The sequence below is a fragment of the Triturus cristatus genome, chromosome 12 (assembly GCF_964204655.1).
Source record: "Triturus cristatus chromosome 12, aTriCri1.1, whole genome shotgun sequence".
Classification (NCBI taxonomy): domain Eukaryota; kingdom Metazoa; phylum Chordata; class Amphibia; order Caudata; family Salamandridae; genus Triturus; species Triturus cristatus.
Window position 1 is genome coordinate 792015352 of NC_140595.1, and position 23132 is coordinate 792038483.

Here is a 23132-nt window from a genome sequence, read left to right on the forward strand (position 1 = left end):
AGAAGCCTGCCGAGAAGAACAGGTACTGTCCCATTCAGAGCACATAAACCTGCTGAGGAGAACCGGTACTATCCCATTCAAAGCACAGAAGCCTGCTGAGAACAGGTACTGCCGGGAACAACCGGTACTGTCCTATTCAGAGCACAGTAGCACTGCTGAGAAGAACCGGTACTGTCCCATTCAAAGCACAGAAGCCTGCCGAGAAGAACCGGTACTGTCCTATTGAAAGCACTGAAGACTGCTGAGAAGAACCGATACTGTCCTATTGAAAGCACTGAAGCCTGCCGAGAAGAACCGGTACTGTCCCATTCAAAGCACAGGAGCCTGCTGAGAAGTGCTACTGTCCTATTCAAAGTATAACAACCCTACTGTGAAGTATTGAAACGGGCTCTTATAAGCACAGAAGTACTGTTACTGTGCAATCAAAGAATACCAGCCCTGCTGAGAAGTAACAAAACTGTCCCTTCAAATCTCAGCAGTACTGGTACAGTTGCATTCAACGCATAGGAGTCCGGTCGAGAAGAGGAGGTACTGCCCTATTCAGAGCAAAGAAGCCTGCTGAGGAGAACCGGTACTGTCCCATTCAGAGCACATAAACCTGCTGAGAACCGGTACTGTCCCATTCAAAGCATAGAAGCCTGCTGAGAAGAACCGGTACTGTCCCATTCAGAGCACATAAACCTGCTGAGAACCGGTACTGTCCCATTCAAAGCACAGAAGCCTGCTGAGAAGAACCGGTACTGTCCCATTGAAGGCACAGAAGCCTGCTGAGAAGAACCGGTACTGTCCCATTCAGAGCACATAAACCTGCTGAGAACCGGTACTGTCCCATTCAAAGCACAGAAGCCTGCTGAGAAGAACCGGTACTGTCCCATTTAGAGCACATAAACCTGCTGAGGAGAACCGGTACTGTCCCATTCAAAGCACAGAAGCCTGCTGAGAACAGGTACTGCCGGGAAGAACCGGTACTGTCCCATTCAAAGCACAGAAACCTGACGAGAAGAACCAGTACTGTCCCATTCAAAGCACAGAAGCCTGCCGAGAACAACAGGTACTGTCCCATTCAAAGCACAGAAGCATACTGAGAAGAACCGGTACTGTCCCATTCAGAGCACAGAAGCCTGCTGAGAACAGGTACTGCCGAGAAGAACCGGTACTGTCCTATTCAGAGCACAGTAGCTCTGCTGAGAAGAACCAGTACTGTCCCATTCAAAGCACAGAAGCCTGCCGAGAAGAACCGGTACTGTCCTATTGAAAGCACTGAAGCGTGCCGAGAAGAACCGGTACTGTCCTATTGAAAGCACTGAAGCCTGCCGCCGAGAAGAACCGGTACTGTCCTATTGAAAGCACTGAAGCCTGCAGAGAAGAACCGGTACTGTCCCATTCAAAGCACAGAAGCCTGCCGAGAAGTGCTACTGTCCTATTCAAAGTATAACAACCCTAATGTGAAGTATTGAAACGGGCTCTTTTTAAAGCACAGAAGTACTGTTACTGTCCAATCAAAGAATACCAGCCCTGCTGAGAAGTAACAAAACTATCCCTTCAAATCTCAGCAGTACTGGTACAGTTGCATTCAACGCATAGGAGTCCGGTCGAGAAGAACAGGTACTGCCCTATTCAGAGCACATAAACCTGCTGAGAACCGGTACTGTCCCATTCAAAGCACAGAAGCCTGCTGAGAAGAACCGGTACTGTCCCATTCAAAGCACAGAAGCCTGCTGAGAAGAACCAGTACTGTCCCATTCAAAGCACAGAAGCCTGCTGAGAACAGGTACTGCCGAGAAGAACCGGTACTGTCCCATTCAAAGCACAGAAGCCTTACGAGAAGAACCGGTACTGTCCCATTCAAAGCACAGAAGCCTGCCGAGAAGTGCTACTGTCCTATTCAAAGTATAACAACCCTACTGTGAAGTATTGAAACGGGCTCTTTTTAAGCACAGAAGTACTGTTACTGTCCAATCAAAGAATACCAGCCCTGCTGAGAAGTAACAAAACTGTCCCTTCAAATCTCAGCAGTACTGGTACAGTTGCATTCAACGCATAGAAGTCCGATCGAGAAGAACAGGTACTGCCCTATTCAGAGCACAGAAGCCTGCTGAGGAGAACCGGTACTGTCCCATTCAAAGCACAGAAGCCTGCTGAGAACAGGTACTGTCCCATTCAAAGCACAGAAGCCTGCTGAGAACCGGTACTGTCCAATTGAAAGCACAGAAGCCTGCTGAGAAGAACCGGTACTGTCCCATTCAGAGCACATAAACCTGCTGAGAACCGGTACTGTCCCATTCAAAGCACAGAAGCCTGCTGAGAAGAACTGGTACTGTCCCATTGAAGGCACAGAAGCCTGCTGAGAAGAACCGGTACTGTCCCATTCAGAGCACATAAACCTGCTGAGAACCGGTACTGTCCCATTCAAAGCACAGAAGCCTGCTGAGAAGAACCGGTACTGTCCCATTGAAGGCACAGAAGCCTGCTGAGAAGAACCGGTACTGTCCCATTCAGAGCACATAAACCTGCTGAGAACCGGTACTGTCCCATTCAAAGCACAGAAGCCTGCTGAGAAGAACCGGTACTGTCCCATTCAGAGCACATAAACCTGCTGAGGAGAACCGGTACTGTCCCATTCAAAGCACAGAAGCCTGCTGAGAACAGGTACTGCCGGGAAGAACCGGTACTGTCCCATTCAAAGCACAGAAGCCTGACGAGAAGAACCGGTACTGTCCCATTCAAAGCACAGAAGCCTGCCGAGAACAACAGGTACTGTCCCATTCAAAGCACAGAAGCCTACTGAGAAGAACGGGTACTGTCCCATTCAGAGCACAGAAGCCTGCTGAGAACAGGTACTGCCGAGAAGAACCGGTACTGTCCTATTCAGAGCACAGTAGCTCTGCTGAGAAGAACCAGTACTGTCCCATTCAAAGCACAGAAAACCTGCCGAGAAGAACCGGTACTGTCCTATTGAAAGCACTGAAGACTGCTGAGAAGAACCGATACTGCCCTATTGAAAGCACTGAAGCCTGCCGAGAAGAACCGGTACTGTCCCATTCAAAGCACAGGAGCCTGCTGAGAAGTGCTACTGTCCTATTCAAAGTATAACAACCCTACTGTGAAGTATTGAAACGGGCTCTTATAAGCACAGAAGTACTGTTACTGTCCAATCAAAGAATACCAGTCCTGCTGAGAAGTAACAAAACTGTCCCTTCAAATCTCAGCAGTACTGGTACAGTTGCATTCAACGCATAGGAGTCCGATCGAGAAGAACAGGTACTGCCCTATTCAGAGCACAGAAGCCTGCTGAGGAGAACCGGTACTGTCCCATTCAAAGCACAGAAGCCTGCTGAGAACAGGTACTGCCGGGAAGAACCGGTACTGTCCCATTCAAAGCACAGAAGCCTGCTGAGAACCGGTACTGTCCAATTGAAAGCACAGGAGCTCTGATGAAAAGAACCGGTACTGTCCCTTCAACAGTACTGCTATTGCCACATTCAAAGCATACCCGTTCTGCTCAGATGTAGAAGTACCGGCACTGTCCCTGCTGAGAATTACCGGTACTGTCCCATTCAAGGTACCGTGATATCACTCCGAAAACACAGTCTCACTCTTCCCTCGGCAGCACCCTCTGACTTGTTTAGCTGAGTACCTCTTCTCATCCCCACTGTCCCTCACCCCACGCCCTCGTTGCCCCTGTCCTCCTCACTATCTCCAATTGTTACCTCTCCCTCCAAGTTCCACTCCGTTTTTTTTCATTTTTATTTCTTCCTCATAAATTACATGTCTCCTCCTAAAGTTGCCCCCTGCCAGTCACCGCCCCACCACCCCCGAGCAGACGGTGCCACCCCGATACCGCAGACCCTCCTCCACACACCTGGAGCGCCCCTCACCCAGGTCCAGCCACCCTCGGCCCCTCCGGCCATCTCCGTCCGCTCCGGCCTCCTCTCTGCCACGTACGATCCCTCGTCCTGAGGTCCGGCCGGGAAGGAAGCGAGCGCCCCGCCTCCTCCTGTGCGGAGTACCGGTCCACGGGGACAGGCAGCCGGGATAGGGGAGGGCAGCCGGGATAGGGGAGGGCAGCCGGGATAGGGGAGGGCAGCCGGGGCAGGGGAGGGCAGCCGGGGCAGAGGAGGGCAGCCGGGGCTCTCCGGGCGCCCCCACCGCCTGGTTCTGGTCACGGCTGCCTCGAACACCCCTGAAGCGGCTGCCATCACCCCGACCCTCCCTGAAGCACACAGCATCCCCGGGAATGTCTATGCGCTATGATGCCAAAACCTGTTCCCCAAACAGGGTACCCCGAATCACTCTGGAGCATATAGAATTCCTGGTCTCCCTTAAATATTCCCGAATTACGCCGCCTTCATACGAGTCTCCGCTGTATTAAATGCCATCACAGCCCCATCAAATGAATAAACCCCACATCTCCCTCTCAGATGACCCCAGACGGACGCCTCAACGGCTGCAGCCCCCCCCCCCCGCCCCCACCCCCAATAAAATATGAGTTTAGCTGGAGGATGAACAGTTAAGGGGCCCTTCAAATGTTTTTGTTCTGTTTTCAGAAACAGGCTGTTGCACCCCCCCCCCCCCCACCCCCCCAGCATTGCAGGCTGCCCCCCCCCCGCATTGCAGGCTGTCCCCCCCCCCCCCAGCATTGCAGGCTGCCCCCCCCCCCCCCGCATTGCAGGCTGTCCCCCCCCCCCCCCAGCATTGCAGTGCTTTCACACTTTTTAAAGCCACAACCCAATTTTTAGGACAACAAACTTTCACGACTCCGCTTTAAAGGACATGAGGCGGGTGACGTTTTCATGCAACTAAAGTGGGCTCTACATTTGCACACACATCCAGTTTTACTGATGAAACTATTCTGCCCACAAATGATAATGTGTGCAAACTGAGTCATTGAATATTTATCATTTGTACATCACCAAGTAAAGTGGCCAGAACTTTTGGATTCTGTTAAAACCTTTGATCCGTCACACTACAAAATTACAAAAAAAAAGTACTTCATTTTTGCTTTCACAACCACTTGTGTACAGCTCATTTACAGGTCTTTACATTTTCATGTGCGTTTAAAAATATGACCGGTGCAAACTGTCATTTGGGCATAGTGACGGATGATCAGCTGTCCATGAAACAGCAAGTAGCTAAGACCGCATCTATCTGCTTCGCTATTCTTAAATGGCTCCGTAAGATACTATGGACGCTGCCCGAATCCACTCAAAGAACTGTTACTCAAGCCTTAAGCACGTCGAGGCTGGACTATGGCAACATCCTAGATTTAGGAGCAAATAGGGAGTTAGTACGCAAGCGGCAGGTGGTACAGAATTCCGGAGCCAGGTTACTCGGTCATGTACCCAAAACATACTCCATCACAGGCACTCTCGTGGGCTCAGGATTGAGAACCGGACTAAATTTAAGGCCTTATGCTATATCCATAAGATTAAACTAGCCACAGCACCCCATTATCTATGCTTCCTAGCCCAGACATATCTCCCAACACGTCTACTCCGCTCCTCATCCCAAGCCACATTTTTGGTCCCCAGATTTAAACTGTCACGCATGGGCGGACGTTCCTTCTGCTATCTGGCCCCAGTGTTGTGGAATTCACTACCTTCATCACTCGGTCATGAAGTCAGCCACAAAACCTCCCACCAAGGCTTTAAGACCTGGCTATTTAACCAGTAAATGCTGTTCTCTCGGTTTGTCCTGGGCGCCGGGAAACCTCCCGGTAGCTGTGCGCCTTATACATTTATTAATAATAATAATAATAATAATAATAATAATAATAATACGGTAGCCTTGCCTTTCACGCTCCCTGCACCCCAGCAACACTGTCTCATAATTAACTTTACCCTTCTTTCTCGGACCTCAAATTGTTGAGAATTGTAGTAATTGAGCATTACAGTATGGTAGCGCATATCAGATCAGATCAATGTTGACCCTTAGCATCAGAGACGATTCAATGGAATTAAGACAATCAGGTCATCTAAAGAGGCGGCATCCAGGTCTGCTGGTGCATTACAGCGTGGCATCCCTTCTGACGACGGATGCCAAGGGGCATCCTGCACTATAAGAAAGATGAGAGCAGCGCGTGCTTCGTCCCCGTCCTGTCTCCAGGACACTCATCTCTACTGAAGAATAGAGCGCGCAGGCGCGAGGAAATAGAGTTCCGTTACACCAGCAGATGTGCAATAAATAGTTATACGTTTTATAATTCAAGCTCCTTTTCCACTGTTCCAGGTGTATTTTCATTTTTATCGACGCAAAAAAGTAAAAATACAAAAAACAAAACACTTTTTTTAAATAATGGTTCTTTTTAGAACTATCTTTATGCTTTGAAATAAAAATCTTGAGTTTCAGCACACGCCGTGAGGGAGACGGCCAGCATACTCCAGACCACGCCGTGAGGGAGACGGCCAGCCTACTCCAGACCACGCCGTGAGGGAGACGGCCAGCATACTCCAGACCACGCCGTGAGGGAGACGGCCAGCATACTCCAGACCACGCCGTGAGGGAGACGGCCAGCATACTCCAGACCACGCCGTGAGGGAGACGGCCAGCATACTCCAGACCACGCCCTGAGGGAGACGGCCAGCATACTCCAGACCACGCCGTGAGGGAAACGGCCAGCATACTCCAGACCACGCCGTGAGGGAGACGGCCAGCATACTCCAGACCACGCCGTGAGGGAGACGGCCAGCATACTCCAGACCACGCCGTGAGGGAGACGGCCAGCATACTCCAGACCACGCCGTGAGGGAAACGGCCAGCATACTCCAGACCACGCCGTGAGGGAGACGGCCAGCATGCTCCAGACCACGCCCTGAGGGAGACGGCCAGCATACTCCAGACCACGCCCTGAGGGAGACGGCCAGCATACTCCAGACCACGCCGTGAGGGAGACAGCCAGCATACTCCAGACCATGCCGTGAGGGAGACGGCCAGCATACTCCAGACCACGCCGTGAGGGAGACGGCCAGCATACTCCAGACCACGCCGTGAGGGAGACGGCCAGCATACTCCAGACCACGCCGTGAGGGAGACGGCCAGCATACTCCAGACCACGCCGCGAGGGAGACGGCCAGCATACTCCAGACCACGCCGCGAGGGAGACGGCCAGCATACTCCAGACCACGCCGCGAGGGAGACGGCCAGCATACTCCAGACCATGCCGTGAGGGAGACAGCCAGCATACTCCAGACCATGCCGTGAGGGAGACGGCCAGCATACTCCAGACCACGCCGTGAGGGAGACGGCCAGCATGCTCCAGACCACGCCGTGAGGGAGACGGCCAGCATACTCCAGACCACGCCGTGAGGGAAACGGCCAGCATACTCCAGACCACGCCGCGAGGGAGACGGCCAGCATACTCCAGACCACGCCGCGAGGGAGACGGCCAGCATACTCCAGACCACGCCGCGAGGGAGACGGCCAGCATACTCCAGACCACGCCGTGAGGGAAACGGCCAGCATACTCCAGACCACGCCGCGAGGGAGACGGCCAGCATACTCCAGACCACGCCGTGAGGGAGACGGCCAGCATACTCCAGACCATGCCGTGAGGGAGACAGCCAGCATACTCCAGACCATGCCGTGAGGGAGACAGCCAGCATACTCCAGACCATGCCGTGAGGGAGACGGCCAGCATACTCCAGACCACGCCGTGAGGGAGACGGCCAGCATACTCCAGACCACGCCGTGAGGGAGACGACCAGCATACTCCAGACCACGCCGTGAAGGAGACGGCCAGCATACTCCAGACCACGCCGTGAGGGAAACGGCCAGCATACTCCAGACCACGCCGTGAGGGAGACGGCCAGCCTACTCCAGACCACGCCGTGAGGGAGACGGCCAGCATACTCCAGACCACGCCGCGAGGGAGACGGCCAGCATACTCCAGACCACGCCGCGAGGGAGACGGCCAGCATACTCCAGACCATGCCGTGAGGGAGACGGCCAGCATACTCCAGACCACGCCGCGAGGGAGACGGCCAGCATACTCCAGACCACGCCGTGAGGGAAACGGCCAGCATACTCCAGACCACGCCGTGAGGGAGACGGCCAGCATACTCCAGACCATGCCGTGAGGGAGACAGCCAGCATACTCCAGACCATGCCGTGAGGGAGACGGCCAGCATACTCCAGACCATGCCGTGAGGGAGACGGCCAGCATACTCCAGACCACGCCGTGAGGGAGACGGCCAGCATACTCCAGACCACGCCGTGAGGGAGACGACCAGCATACTCCAGACCACGCCGTGAGGGAGACGGCCAGCATACTCCAGACCACGCCGTGAGGGAAACGGCCAGCATACTCCAGACCACGCCGTGAGGGAGACGGCCAGCCTACTCCAGACCACGCCGTGAGGGAGACGGCCAGCATACTCCAGACCACGCCACGAGGGAAACGGCCAGCATACTCCAGACCACACCGTGAGGGAAACGGCCAGCATGCTCCAGACCACGCCGTGAGGGAAACGGCCAGCATGCTCCAGACCACGCCGTGAGGGAAACGGCCAGCATACTCCAGACCACGCCGCGAGGGAGACGGCCAGCATACTCCAGACCACGCCGTGAGGGAGACGGCCAGCATACTCCAGACCACGCCGTGAGGGAAACGGCCAGCATACTCCAGACCACGCCGTGAGGGAAACGGCCAGCATACTCCAGACCACGCCGTGAGGGAGACGGCCAGCATACTCCAGACCACGCCGTGAGGGAAACGGCCTGCATGCTGTAAATCGCGCCGTGAGGGCACCGGCAGAACGCCATCCCCCAGCAGCCCCTGCGACACTTAGCCGAGTATTAGAAATTTATAAGGTGCAGGCCAGGTCCGCTGCCCTCTATGGAGCAGAACTCTGGGGTCACTGTGTAGTGAGCCCCCTAGCCCGAATAGAGAACACCTTCACCAGACAACTATTGAGCCTTCCCAATAGTACCCCACGGACACCCCTCCGCTTAGATCTTGGGGTTAGGCCAATAGCGAAAGAGGTGGCCCTCAGGCACCTCCTCGACTTGCGCCGTCTTTGGAGTACCCCGGAGCTAGCTGCCTATAGGGACGAACTGATTGACGTCATGGGCATGCGCGGCTCAGGGAGGATACTTTGGCGGACCAGCATTAGGAACACCTGTGAGGGCCTGGGGAGGGGCGACCTCTGCAACAACGCGGAGGCTACGTCTTTAACAACAGCAAGAAAGACCCTGATGGAGAGCTACAGAGAGGTCAAGCTCAACGAGCTCGAACAAAGATCCGCCACTGGCCGTTTGACAGGGGAATTCCTGGCAATAAAAAATAGATCTAAATTAGAATCGGTCCTGGGTGATATACAGCCTCCATTAGCCAAAAAACTATGTTCAGTTTAGGCATGGAGTCCTCCCGCTAGGTACCTTCTCCGGAAAATGGGAGGGGACTCCAAATAGGGGCTGCCCGGCATGTAATTACCCCGATGAATCCGAATTACATGTGCTATTCTTTTGCAAGGGGTATACAAAGGCTAGAAAACGCTGGTTAATTCAAATATGCAGAAACCTGGGGACTCGTCGCTGCTCTGACGCGCACAGGATTTTTAAAACAAATCTGCATCTGCCTATTGTTGACTCCAGCTCACGTTTTCTATTCAATATGTGGTGTAACCGCAGGGCCATTCTCAAACTATTGTCCCAGTAAACGGATAAGCCAGGCATTGTATGAACGAGCTATATAATGCATTTCTCGGTTTCTATTCAAGGACAATGGTGGGGCCTTATCATCAATTGTGCTGGATTAGCCATTTTTTAAAATCCTATTTTTTAAATCCTGCATATATTTCATGAAATCAATGTATTTTTATTGGCTGTTCTTAATGTGCTTTTATGGCATTTGATTGCCGAAATAAAGATTTTTTTATGATCAAAAAAAAATAATTGTAATCATTTATGACTTTTTTATAACAATTTGGTTACTAATATCTTTAATCATTTCTTTCAAAAAGGGTGCAAACAACATTCCTTTCACTTTACATTTCTTAACATTCAGAACTAGTGCCTTTCTAACAAAAGTAAAACATACCATAAACAGTTAATTTTAACCAACAAATGTTGTGATGGAATTTAATTGCAAAGTTTTGAATTTGTAGTGCTCGCATTGAAACTATTCGTACCTTTGACAAGTTGTACCTTTAAGTAAAGGCTGTGGAGTTGTATTTTCAGTTGCGAAATATATATATTATATATATTTTCATTGCATTGTCAGTCCTTGTTTCAACTGTGACTACATCCAATGGTTTTTCATATTGGATCAGTACCATCCTGTCAGGGCCGGACTGAAAACCAAAACTGGCCCTAGTAAAGTGTTCGCCAACCCCATCCCCCCTCCCCCAGGGTTGGGGGTGCGGCCGAGCAGTTTGCCAGGGCTGGTTTCGGCCAATTATGTTACAGGGGCCGGTATTGCAGCTATGCTGCAAAAACAGCTCCTAAGGGCTCAACCCCGGGCCCCACCCTGGCGGCTCACTGGGGAAATGCCCGGTGCCCGCTATGGCCAGTCCGGCCCTGCATCCTGTTAATTACCCAGGAACAGAGCGATTTTATGTCGCTGGTTCCCATTATGAACTTCTAATATATGCGATGGACAACGGGTCGAGATTTTGCTGTAATTATTTTCTGACTTTTAAAATCCACTGCCCTAAACACTGACTGCATATGTGCACGACCTTCGTGTGCTCTCTCGCTCAGTTTGGTGACCGTTTGTAATGCCGAGAAGCCCAGATAGCTCTTTCAGGATAGGTGTCGTGTGTTCGGAGCGCTCCACACCACCTAAGTGACACGGCAGGAGTCATTCTATCTTCAGACACCGTCACAGGGTGTTATTCTAAGGAAGAGGTCTTCAACATTTTTGATGTTGAGACACCCTTGACAAAATGTTTTAGGCGGAAGGACCCACTTCTGACAAAAAGTTCTAGAACCTGGTACTCATCATCGATAACTATCGACAACCATAAACAGCCCCAATTACCACAGCAAATCATTGTTACAGTGGGGAAATAATATAAACCGTGTTTAGCAAACCAAAGGTCAGTGAGCGTGGGGGCGTGGGCAAGGTGTACCTAAAACAAAGGGCCTCATTTATGAGGAATCGGGTTACGGCAGTGCCGCAAGTCTTCTTCATGCGCTGCCCTAAGCCAAAGTGAAAAGGCAGGAATGCACCGTATTTATGAAATAAGGTGCATTCCTTTCCCCTTGTGTTGGTGCATACATTTCTGCCTAGCACCAACATAGGCAGGATTGTTTTTGTGCAGTAAGGGCCACTTTCCTGCACAAAAACAATCCAGAGAGGCGTTTTTCCTCTTTTCAAGTGAACTGCAGGAATAAAGAGGAAAAATCAAGGAGAAATGAAAAGATTTCTCATTACGCCTCCGCTGGAGAGGCGTAAGGTTTTGGTGCTGCCCCAGATTTAGTTGATTTATTAAATCTGGGGCAGCATCAAAATCCATGGGTGTTTTTTGTGGGAACTGCCACGCAACGCCCATGGAATGCCTCCTTGACCAGAGTAACGCAACGCAGTGACTTGAGCTCTTTGTGTCTAATTCCATAACTAGGAGGCCATGCAAAGCCATGCAGGGTGACTGTGCACCACCGCATAGGTTTGGTTGAGACGCTTGCGCCTTCGGAGCATTTTAAAAAGTGATGCTCTTACGGTGCAAGTCTTTCATAAATAAGCCCTAAAATACTCTGTACGTTTTTAGGTCTTTCACCATCAGGCAGCTACATATAAAATAATAGGCAGCTTAAATTAAAGATTACTTTAAAAAGTTGTTACTCAGTGGGAAATGCACTGTAGTACATTAGAAAACCTCTATTTGTTAACGCACTGCAGAGGTCTGTGTGTAATCAGAGCCACAGTATTAAATCTTGATTGGTGCAGTGGAGAATAGTGATGTGTATTTTTAGTGCTACGAGATCACAGACTGACAGAAAGCACTATGAATATGTAAGTCATTATTTTATATTTGCATTACACACAGTATAAGATAGACTGATACAAAATGTGCAAAAGGTTTTCCAATAAAATGGTGCTTCTAAAATATAGATTTGTGAAATACTAGAGCATATGTAATGCAATCTTTTTTTACATAACCCCCCCCCCCCCCCCTTCAACACCTCCTTAGGGGTACTAAAGGCTGTGTAAGGAAAATGCTACTTACCCAGTATGCATATGTTCTTCGCCTATAGAGCTGTAGAGTCATTTGCTGTGCATAGATCGCCATCTAGTGTTGGGTCCGGATGTTTGCACTTTGTTTTTGCTCGAAGAAGTCTTTCCAGTCACGAGGTAGGTGACTCCTCCTTTCGGTGATAGTGTGCATGGGTATCAACTCCATTGTTAGATTGTTTTACCGAAGAGGGTGATAATGGAGTTAGTGAGCGTAGTAAAAGGAGATGTTCATGAATGCATGTATCTAAGTAAGATGTTACTGCAACAGGTATAGGTACCCTGGGAGGCGGGTGGGTGCATATGACTCTACAGCTCTATATGCCAATAACAGATGCATACTGGGTAAGTAGCATTTTCCATTCGAGGCATATGAGCTGTAGATCATATGCTGTGCATAGACTACAGAGCAGTTATCTCCCAAAGCGGTAGCTAATAGTGTACGTAAAACTGCTTCGCCCACACTAGCTTGATGTCTTGCTAACACATCTACACAATAGTGGTTTGTGAATGTGTGAGGTGTAGACCATGTTGCAGCTTTGTATATGTTATCTATGGGTATATTACCTAAGAATGCCATAGAATTCCCCAGTTTGCGTGTAGAGTGTGCTCTAGGAGGAACTGTTAATGTTTGTTTTGCTTTTGCATAGCATATTTGAATGCATTTGACTATCCACCTTGCAGTACCCGATTTTGATATGGGATTGCCTTTATGTGATCGAGCAAAAGCGTCAAAAAGTTGGTTTGTCTTACAGAAAGGTTTTGTCCTTTCTATGTAATAAAGTAATGCTCTCTTCACATCTAAAGTGTGTAGGGCACGTTCTGCCACAGAATCTGGTTGAGGGAAGAACACGAGTAACTCAACAGATTGATTGATATGAAAGGCAGAAATGACTTTAGGAAGGAATTTAGGGTTGGTCCGAAGAACTACTTTATTTTGGTGCATCTGTAAAAAGGGTTCCTCTGTAGTTATTGCCTGAAGCTCACCGACTCCCTTCAGTGATGTAATAGCTATGAGGAAAGCTACTTTCCACATGAGAAATTGCAGTTGACATTTGTGCAATGGTTCGAAGGGTGGACCCATTAGTCTGGTAAGGACAATGTTGAGATTCCACACTGGAGCAGGTGGACGTCAAGGGGGAATGACTCTATTGAGTCCCTCCATAAACGCTTTAATGACAGGTACTCTAAAAAGAGATCGATGCGGTCTATTTTGGAGGAATGCAGCTATAGCGGCTAGATGTAAACGTGTGGACATGTATGCTAAATTGGCACTTTGTAAATGTAACAAATAGCATATAATGTTTTGGACAGAAGCATCAAACGGGTTGATGTGGTTATTACAGTAAATCACAAACCACTTCTACTTTGCCGCATAGCAGGATCTTGTGGTAGGACGTCTAGCTTCTTTGATAATATTCATGCAGTCTAGTGGTAGATTAAGTTAGCCAAACTCTAGGATTTCAGGTGCCAGATCGAGTTGACTGGGGTCTGGCTGTCTTATGTCTCCATGGCTCTGTGTGAGGAGACTGGGTGTTAGACGTAGTTTTTGATGAGGAACTACTGAGAGTTCCAATAGGGTTGTAAACCATGGTTGACGTGCCCATGTGGGAGCAACTAGGATTAGTGTCAGGGACGTTTGTTTGAGTTTCCGAACCACTAATGGAACGAGTGGGAGAGGTGGAAAAGCGTAAGCAAATATCCCTGACCAGTTCATACATATTGCACTTCCTTTGGACAATGGGTGTGGGTACCTGGACGCAAAGTTTGGGCATTTTGGGTTTAGGTGTGTGGCAAACAGATCTAGGTCTGGGAAGCCCCACATGTGAAAGAATGGGAGGAGAACTTGAGGGTCCAATTCTGACAGCTGAGCAGATCTGCCATCTGACTGTTTACTCCTGGAAGGTGTTCCACTAGGGGATACATTTTGTGATGTATGGCCCATTTCCAGATGGTCTGTGCTAGCTGCGACAGCTGGAGAGACTGTGTCCCCACCTGTTTTTGTACGCAATACATCGCTGTCATGTTGTCTGTACGAATCAAGACAGTCTTGGGTACTAGATGAACTTGAAACTCTTTCAGCGCCAGAAAAATTCCTAGGAGCTCTAGGTGATTTATATGAAGTTGTTTCTGCTGCAAGCTCCATATGCCTTGAATTGTGTGGGTTTGGAGATGTGCTCCCCAACTTGTCAGTGATGCGTCTGCAGTTAGTACTATTTGTGGAACCGGGTCGCTGAAGGGCCGCCCTTTTAGAAGGTTGTGTGTTCCACCGCTGCAGAGAGCGATGGATGCGGCCGTCTACCAACACTAGATCTGATAACAAACCCTAAGCCTGGTTCCACTGTCTTGCTAAGCATTCCTGAAGGGGACGCATTTGAAGTCTCGTGTAAGGGACTATTAGAATGCAAGACGCCATCATTCCCAGTAACTGCATGAACAAACGAGCTGGTAAAGAGTGTTGAGGCTGAAACTGAGACAGCAGGAGTTGTATATTCCGGACCCTGGTCGGAGTTGGGTATGCTAGAGCTTTTTTTGTGTCAATAGTAGCTCTTAGATATGCTTGAGTGTTTGGCGGTTGGAGATGGGATTTGGACAGATTTACTGTGAATCCTAGCTCATGGAGCAATTGCACAGTTTTTTATGGGTGGCGTAGACAGCTGTCATGCGAGCTGGCCTTTATGAGCAAGTCGTCTAAGAATGGGACGAGGGGAACATGCGGTCTTCGTAGATGGGCTGCAACCACCGCTAAGCATTTCGTGAAAACCCTGGGTGCTGTTACTCCAAATGGGAGCACCTTGAATTGATACTGGTGGCCTGCTACCATGAACCTGAGGTATTTGCGGTGCACAGGGTGTATTGGTATATGAAAGTAGGATTCCTTCAAATCCAGAGTGGAGAGAAAGTCGCCTTGCTGAAAGAGCAGGCGCACTTGTTGTAGTGTTACCATATGAAAGTGGTCCGACAATGTACTGAATTAGTTCTGAGGTCTAATATAAGCCTGAGAGAGCCGTCCTTTTTGGGCATTAGAAATTAGAGGGAGTACACATCTGCCCCTTGGTATTATTAAGGGACCGGTTCTATTGCGTCTTTTTGCAACAAAGAAAGGATCTTTTGCTTTAGAAGGGTAAGACGTTCTTGTGACATGAGGTGTGACATTGGAGGAATGTTTGGTGCAATGTTTCTAAGCTTCAGGCAGTAACCAGATTGGATAATTTGTAGAAACCATTGTCTGATGTAATCGTATTCCAAATGGGAAGAAATTGGGAAAGTCGTCCCCCTACCAGAGTGGAACGATCGGGGGTATGGAAAGGAAGTCACTGTTTGGTGTTTGCAGGGGAAGTGCATGTTGAATTACCTCTGCCTCTTCCCTTTTCATTGTTCCCTGTATATCCACCTTTCAAGTACCCTCTTGAAGAGGGTGACTGATTTTTGCCTTTGTAAGAGGAGAGGGGATTTTCTGTAGATATATTTTTGGAGCCACCCCTTCAGAATGAGCGACAAAAAGATCCTCTGTTGGAAGGTGAGTGCAAAGCCCCCACGGACTTCGCAACCTCAGTATCCTTTTTCGTTTTTTCCAGAGATGTAGCAACAGCTGGACCAAAGAAGTGTTCTTTGTCAAATTGTTGGTTAAGAATAGAGGATGGCACCTCGGGTTTAAATCCTAAAATTCTTAACCAAGCATGCCTATGAAACAGTACGCTAGTATTTACTGCCGGGGCTGCTGTGTCTGCTGCATCTAGTGCACATCTGATAGAGGTATTAGTTATTAGTTTACCCTCTTGAATAAGGTCACTAGCTACAGACTTCTGCTAATCAGGAAGAAATTCCATGAGCTTCTCGAGCTCATCATAATGAGCTCTGTAATATCTCGCTAATCGTGCTAGAGCAGACACAGAGATTTGTTCCTCCTCGCATTCGGCATCCTGCGTGTGGGATTCTTCATGTTCGGAGTCGTCTCCGACAAGATCCGTTGCGGAGCAGCTTTGTTGGTGCATTTCGTGTCGTCGAGCCTGAAGTCACGGAGCGTCTTCTTTGATCGAAACCATCAACACGCGTCGCAGTCTTTTTGTCGTGTTCCAGGGATAGGGAGAGGTTGCAAACTTCGTGCAAGTCGGTGCGCGGAAACTTAGCGTGACACCCAAGACAGAACTTGAATGGAGTCCGTTTCATCGACTGTTATCTACCCCGGTGCAGGTAGGCCAAACGGCCTTCCACGAATCTTCCGATCGAAGGCTTTCGAGTGTAGACTATTCGCGGAGAAAGGGAAACGCGATCAACAAACAATACCGTCGAGGGTAGTGGATTGAGCGTCTAAGGGGGCCCGAAGAACGGTGCCTAACTGGAGCGCAACAATTCACATCCAAACCCGATGGCGGAAAAAAACAATCTAACAATGAGTCGATGCCCGTGCACACTATCACCGATAGGAGGAGTCACCTACCTCGTGACTGGAAAGACTTCTTTGAAGAAAAACAAAGTGAAAACATCTGGACCCAACACTAGATGGCGATCTATGCACAGCATATGATCTACAGCTCATATGTCTCGAACATACAATTACGGTTAATAGCACACTCTTCACAGCCCAGTTGTTACCGCTTTGCCCCACCACTAAAAAAAACTAAAAATCTTTGTCATCACAAAGCTTGGAGTGTTATTTGATAAATTAAAGCCAGCACCGCTCCCAAGCACCCTTTACACTTGCAGATAAACTAATAGTGCACATTAGTATTTCACTCAGTCAAGCAGGCACACTGGCGCGAAGGCGTTTTTCAGCATAGGTGACTCAATTAATGAAACTTCAGCTGAGGCATTTTAAGGATTGAAATTAGCCGGCCCAGGACGGTTGTCTTTTTCCAAAATGAAAGCAAACACTTTGGATTCCAGGCACAAGTGAGGCTGGGGAATGAGTGTTCCGCTTCCCGGGACTCCATGGCCCCCCTGGGGGTCACGCCCCACAGACTGAGGACTTCTATTCTAAGGGGAGCATGGGCCTCGCCGTCTTCAGACCCAATCACTGGAAGTTACTCAGGGTGTTACTCTAAGGGGAGCAGAGTTCTCATGAAGGAAGAGGTCCTTCTGTCACATGGTGTTTCTCTGGTGGTAGAAAGTCGGATGCTGGGGTCTTTGTGTTGTCTGACACCATTGCATGCACCTACCTGGGCAGCCAGGTTCTGCCGGTACTTCTCCAATTCCTGCAGGGCCCGGTAGCCTTGCTGGAAGTAGCAAAACTGAGCCTCCATGAAGCTGAGCATCTGGCAGAGAAAGAGAAGCACATGAAAGAGCAGTCTGGGATCAAATGGGAAAGGACATCAAAGAGCAGGGCACGACTAACTACGTCTGAGAGCAACAAAGGATCAAAGAGGGGACATCAGAATGCGAGGGGTACGGGCTGAAGAGGGCACCAGGGAGTAATGAGGGTAAAAAGGTGAACATCTAGAACAGAAAGGTGAGGGGTCAAATGTGAACATCTAGAACACAAAGGTGAGAGGTCAAAGGTGAACATCTAGAACAGAAAGGTGAGGGGGTCAAAGGTGAAAATCTAGAACAGAAAGGCGAGGGGATCAAATGTGAGCATCTAGAATAGAAAGGTGAGGGATCAAAGGTGAACATCTAGAATAGAAAGGTGAGGGGGTCAAAGGTGAAAATCTAGAACAGAAAGGCGAGGGGATCAAAGGTGAGCATCTAGAATAGAAAGCAGAGTGATCAAAAGTGAACATCTAGAATAGAAAGGTGAGGGGGTCAAAGGTGAGCATCTAGAATAGAAAGCAGAGTGATCAAAAGTGAACATCTAGAATAGAAAGGTGAGGGATCAAATGTGAGCATTTAGTATAGAAAGCCGAGGGATCAAAGGGGAACATCTAGAACAGGGAATAACTAAAGGGAAACTACGCTAGACAGACAAGAAGGAGGAATGAGGGGCGATATAAGAGAGTGGGGAGGTCAAATGGGAGAGGACAAACATATACCAAAGGTAGAAACTGCATTAGAGTAGAGCGAGGGGTCAAATACGAGAATACATACGAGAGCAGTGGAATCAAGGGAAGGGCAGAGTCATAGAAGGGATAACGGGGACATCAGAGAGCAGAGGGGTGAAAGGAGGAAGAACAACAAAGAGCAGGAAGCATCACATGTAGAAAACATCAGAAAGTGAGGTGGGTTCCAATGGGGATTGAGAGTAGAGGGGCATCAATGGAGGAAGGACGACAGAGTGCAGCGGCAGATCAAAAAAGTGAGACCACCAGAGAGCAATGAGTGGAAAAAAGGGGGAAGAACATGAAAGAGAAGAGGGGTGAGAAGAACATCAGAGAAAAGCAGGCATAACATCAGAGACAAAGAAGATAATCCAAGCAGAAGACATGCGAGAGCAACAACAACAAAGGGAGAAAAGTTGTCAGACAATATAAGAAAGGACGGGGACAGCAAGAAGCGATGAACAAATGGGAAAGAGTCAGGAAGGTGCAAAAGACAAAGGTGAGAGAGGTTAGAGGGCAGCAAGTGATTAAGAAGGGGATGACTGGCAACAACTCCCCAGCACAGCCTTTTTGGGTCTTCAATCCCATCCCAGAGCATGGAGTTCTTGGAATGGCCTTGCTTCACCCCTGTTCCAGAATAGAGCTTTGGGATTCCATAACTACAGACAAGCGCGTTTGAGGTCTCAACATTTCAAAATCTCTCTAGGCTCTCAGGTTCTCAGGTTCTCTCTCAGTTTTAATGAACAGGACACATCAACCCCCCACTGACCCCACCCAGTCTGAAGAACCGAGGCGAAACTTACAAACTGCAGGATTTCAAACTTCTTCTTGGACTGGATGGAGTTGATCTGAAAATGAAAAGAAATCAGAGGCTGCGTTTGTCCTGTGTTAATATATGAAAGAAACTACCTTTTGGAAAGCTACTTACCTGTAGTGTTCAGACTCCAGCACAGGAACTTTGATAGTGCAATAGCTGTATGTACTGTCATCTACAGCTTTAGGTGGTGGAAGGGAAACCCGTCAATTGCATCTAAGAGCCCATGTTTATGAGCAGGTCACAAACTGGCCGCGATTGGCAAAGATACCCACTGAAGAGAAGGTACAGAGAACCAAGAAAGAAGACAATAAGGACTATACTAGGGCAGTGAAGGACTATGCGTTGTGTGATGCGCGCTATAATGCATGACACTCTCCGAGATGATATGCGTAAAGTGGGTGGTGCGAAGTAAACGCACCTTCAAGAAGAGGAAGGAGGTCAGCTGTACACAAGCGAAGAAGAAAGTGTAGGCGCATCAGGAGGAAGGGCAATGCATGGGAGGTTTCCAGAGGTAGCACCAAAGGTGAGGATGAAGTGTGAGGGATACCAACGTCGAAGAACCGAAAGTGGAGGCGGGAATGCCCAGACTGGAGAAATGGGCCGGGCAGACGTAGGGAGTGATGCCCATCCTAAATGGGTGCAAAGAGGTGCCAGAGATTCCCACGCCGGAGTCGAAAAGGAGAAGGCGTACAGAAGCAAGAAAGGTGTGTGGTAGAGGGGTGGGATACTGACCTCGAAGCACAGGAGGGAAGAGTCAGGATAGGAAGGAGTACAGAAGTACCCCAGCAGAGGAGAAGGAGCAGGGGCAGGATATCAATAAAGATAAGGAAAAGAGAGGGGATACTGGGATGGAGGGGGGAGGGTGGTGGTAAAACACATGCAGATGGAGGTGAGGAATGGTGCAATTATATCACTGAAAAGGGGAAGGGCTGGCAGGGATAACGTCTTGGAGAAAGGAGTCTGAGGAGGCGCAGAGACGATCATCTAAAAGGAATGAAGCCAGTCGCTGGGATACCAACTAGGAGGAACTGGAGGGAAAGAGCCATGACAACCGTGGGGGGGGGGGGGTGAAAGAATTACGAGGAGAATGGTGAAGGTGGTCCAGACACACTCACCTCAAAGAAAGGGAGATGGGTGGGAGTTACCCCCATGCTAGAAGAAGGGGCAGGGTGACTGGCATGTTTATAAAGAAGGAAGGGGCGTTGGTGGAAGAGATACACAGCGAAGGGAGAGAGTGGCTGGGATACCCAGGATGGATGGTAAGAGCATTGGGGATACCCACATGCAAAATTCACCAACTGCACACAACTCTACTTGAAAGCCTCCTCTGCTCCAGACATCCAATGCCTCAAACACTGCATGCATCCCATCCAGACCTGGCTGTCCAGCGCCTGCCTAAAGCTCACACCAACCAAGACAGACTTCCTGCTACTCACCACGAAAAACAAGGAGAAACTAGTCCAAGTCTGGCTCAACATGTGAAATTGGACAGGTCTGAAGGCCAACTTTCACCCAAAGTCAAGTCACTCAATTCACACTGGTCACCGACCTCGCCCTCATGGAACACATCACCAAGACGACCAAGATGGAAGGTATCAGCTCGCTCTCCTAAAAAAATAAAACCACTCCTACCAGAAAGTGACCTCAGGACTGCTGTTCAAGCCTCACACTCTTGCATCCATCTGCATGGTGAAGCGCCCCGCTCCTTTGCCTCCCAAACTCCACAGTGCCCCCTCCCCCCCCCCCCCATGGAGCCTTATGGAGGTATGGGCATTTTACATGCCACAGAACAGCTCATTAAGAAATTTGACATCACTCCCACTTTGATTGAACTCAACTGGCACTCCCTTCACAAACCGCACCATCTTCAAAATCAACTACATCGTCTACAAAGCCATCGTGACCGACATCCCCGCCCAAGCTCACCATGATGCTTTAAGCACATCCGTATCCAGGTCACCCACAGACTGGAGAGGAATAAGTGCAAAACAGATATACATGGGCAGCAGGCCATCTCTACTCATCAATCCAGGATCTAGAACAATATTGATGTATCCAATGGGACCTCAACAACCTTGATGCAATTTAGGAGAGCGCCGTTGGCACACTTCTTTAAAGAACACTACATCACGATTAAACAAGTCACTTGTTGACCGTATCTTTGCCTTCGATCCTGTGCGGAGCTCTTCTGCATTTTAGCTCTGGGCGTGCTAAACAAATATCGCATACATAAATACACACATAAAGGGAAGAGATTGGAGTGGTTGCTCCAATTGCACGGCGGAACCTCCTGAGTGGAGACTCCACGCTCTATGAGTATATGGTATGCCTACATGTGGATGCTGGGTGGTGGACTTCTAAGGGATACCCCGTAAGGTTGCTGGGGTGGCACCGAATTACCCCATATACTGTGGACTCATAATTGGGAAGTTAATGCGATGGGAGTTGTATATTGGCATGCCCAGGCAAGCGTTAGATGTTGATTGTACTGCTTTTTGAGTGATTTCAATGCAAATAAACATATTTACGGAAGAAAAAAAAAGGGAAGAGATTGCAAGGGATACCTGTAAAATGTGGGAGAGAGTTGAAGGTCTACCCAAAACAAGGAGCAGGATAGCAATGGAGAATACAATAGGTGGCAGGCATACGAGTCACTAGGGAGGCCCCAGGTCAACAGTGATGCTCTCACCTCCAGCACATAGTCCAGGGCCTTGTCACGGAAGGCTTTGCGTGCAGTCTGCAGAGCTCCACTGGCCTCGTCCACCTCATGCTGCTTCTTGCGCGGCACCTCTGCGTTGTGCTGCAGCGCAGTTTCCAGTGACTCACTACTCTTGTCAAAGTCCTTCCTGGTGTCTTTAAACTTCTTGATATCCCTGAAAAGTGGATCAAGAGGGGTTCATAAATTGGAAAGATAACTGAAGAGAATTTAACCAGCAGGGTGGTAAATACAAGGGATTCACAGCATGAGATTGTAAGAGGCAGGGCATAGCTTGGAAGGCAAAGCTTGTGCTTGTGTTAGTGAATTTACATGATCTAGAAAACACCAAAGTCAATTAAATCCCTTCCTTCCCCAGAGGTGGACTACTTTTCTTCTAATGTTTCTACTGCTTCTTCCACTGGGGCAAAAGCAGGCGATCAATAAACACAGTCCCTTACACAATTTACTGAAAACAAAACACAACATTCATGTCCATGCGGGCTACTTAGATGAGATCCAGGAACTCCACATTTCATGATTCCACCTGGGGGAAAACCAATACCATCATCGAACCCATAGACATTGTTACGCTTCTAAAAATGGCGGCTGATTAGGAACTTGTGCACCACACGAGGCACATGCAGAGGATGTGATAACAAGGATGCATAAACCTGAGAGAAGTAGAATATTAAGAGGCACCTAAAGCATTTGGATAGTCGAAGCGAGGGGGAGGTAGGTTACTCAAGTAGACGCTTGTGCGCCGTGGGGCTTACTACAACAAACCGCTTTTCTGAAGAACTGTGCGTTTAGAGAGGTCTTCAGTAGACCACCTCTTTCAAACAAAGGTCACAGGACAAGGATCTCACTGATGCAACATGGCTGCCAAACTGCATCAGAAGCACCCACCAAAAACTGACCCGAGTCCATTTCAGAAGTGTACTGTCTGCCAATGGAAGCCTAGTTTGAGCCCCTAACACACCGCTGCACAGCCAGACAGGTTTTCATTCCCAAAACAAGATGACTACTGCCAACCAATACTTACTCCTTGATGAGGGTTTGCAGGTGCAACCGGCAAGAGTCTTGTGTGGTTTCCAACAGATCCTGAAATGCGGAGAACAATAGGAGGTCAGTTCTCCCTCAGACACAGAACCCACATCGGTGGAAACAACATTCTAGGTCCATTTGCACACCATTTCACCTTCTCTTTCTAGATAACACAGAACACGCAACAGTGCCTTTCCTCATCCCATCCATTTATCGATCTATGCATCTATCTCTTTAGCAACTACTTCTGACCGCGATGGACCCTGCCCATCCACAATGACCCATCTACACGCTCATCCGTTCACTAACCATCCCCAGCTGCCTCTCTCTCTGTTAGCACACTATCTCTCCATCTACCCATAATCATTTGCTCCCAAACATGGTCTGAGCAGCTCGCCTTCCGTCCACATGCCAGCCACCCGCCTC

At 49.1% G+C, this 23132-nt stretch overlaps 1 protein-coding gene across 1 annotated transcript in view; it reads right to left on the reverse strand.

Moving 5' to 3' along the window:
* The window catches only part of ACAP1 (ArfGAP with coiled-coil, ankyrin repeat and PH domains 1), a 240526-nt gene that overhangs the window by 58847 nt on the left and 158547 nt on the right, over positions 1-23132 (reverse strand). Inside the window, exons 5-8 of the mRNA XM_085637553.1 lie at positions 22705-22763; positions 21654-21837; positions 18951-18995; positions 17332-17427 (exon numbers count right to left, since the gene is read on the reverse strand). Coding sequence (XP_085493679.1) covers positions 17332-17427; positions 18951-18995; positions 21654-21837; positions 22705-22763 — 384 coding nt within the window. The remainder of the gene's footprint in view (positions 1-17331; positions 17428-18950; positions 18996-21653; positions 21838-22704; positions 22764-23132) is intronic.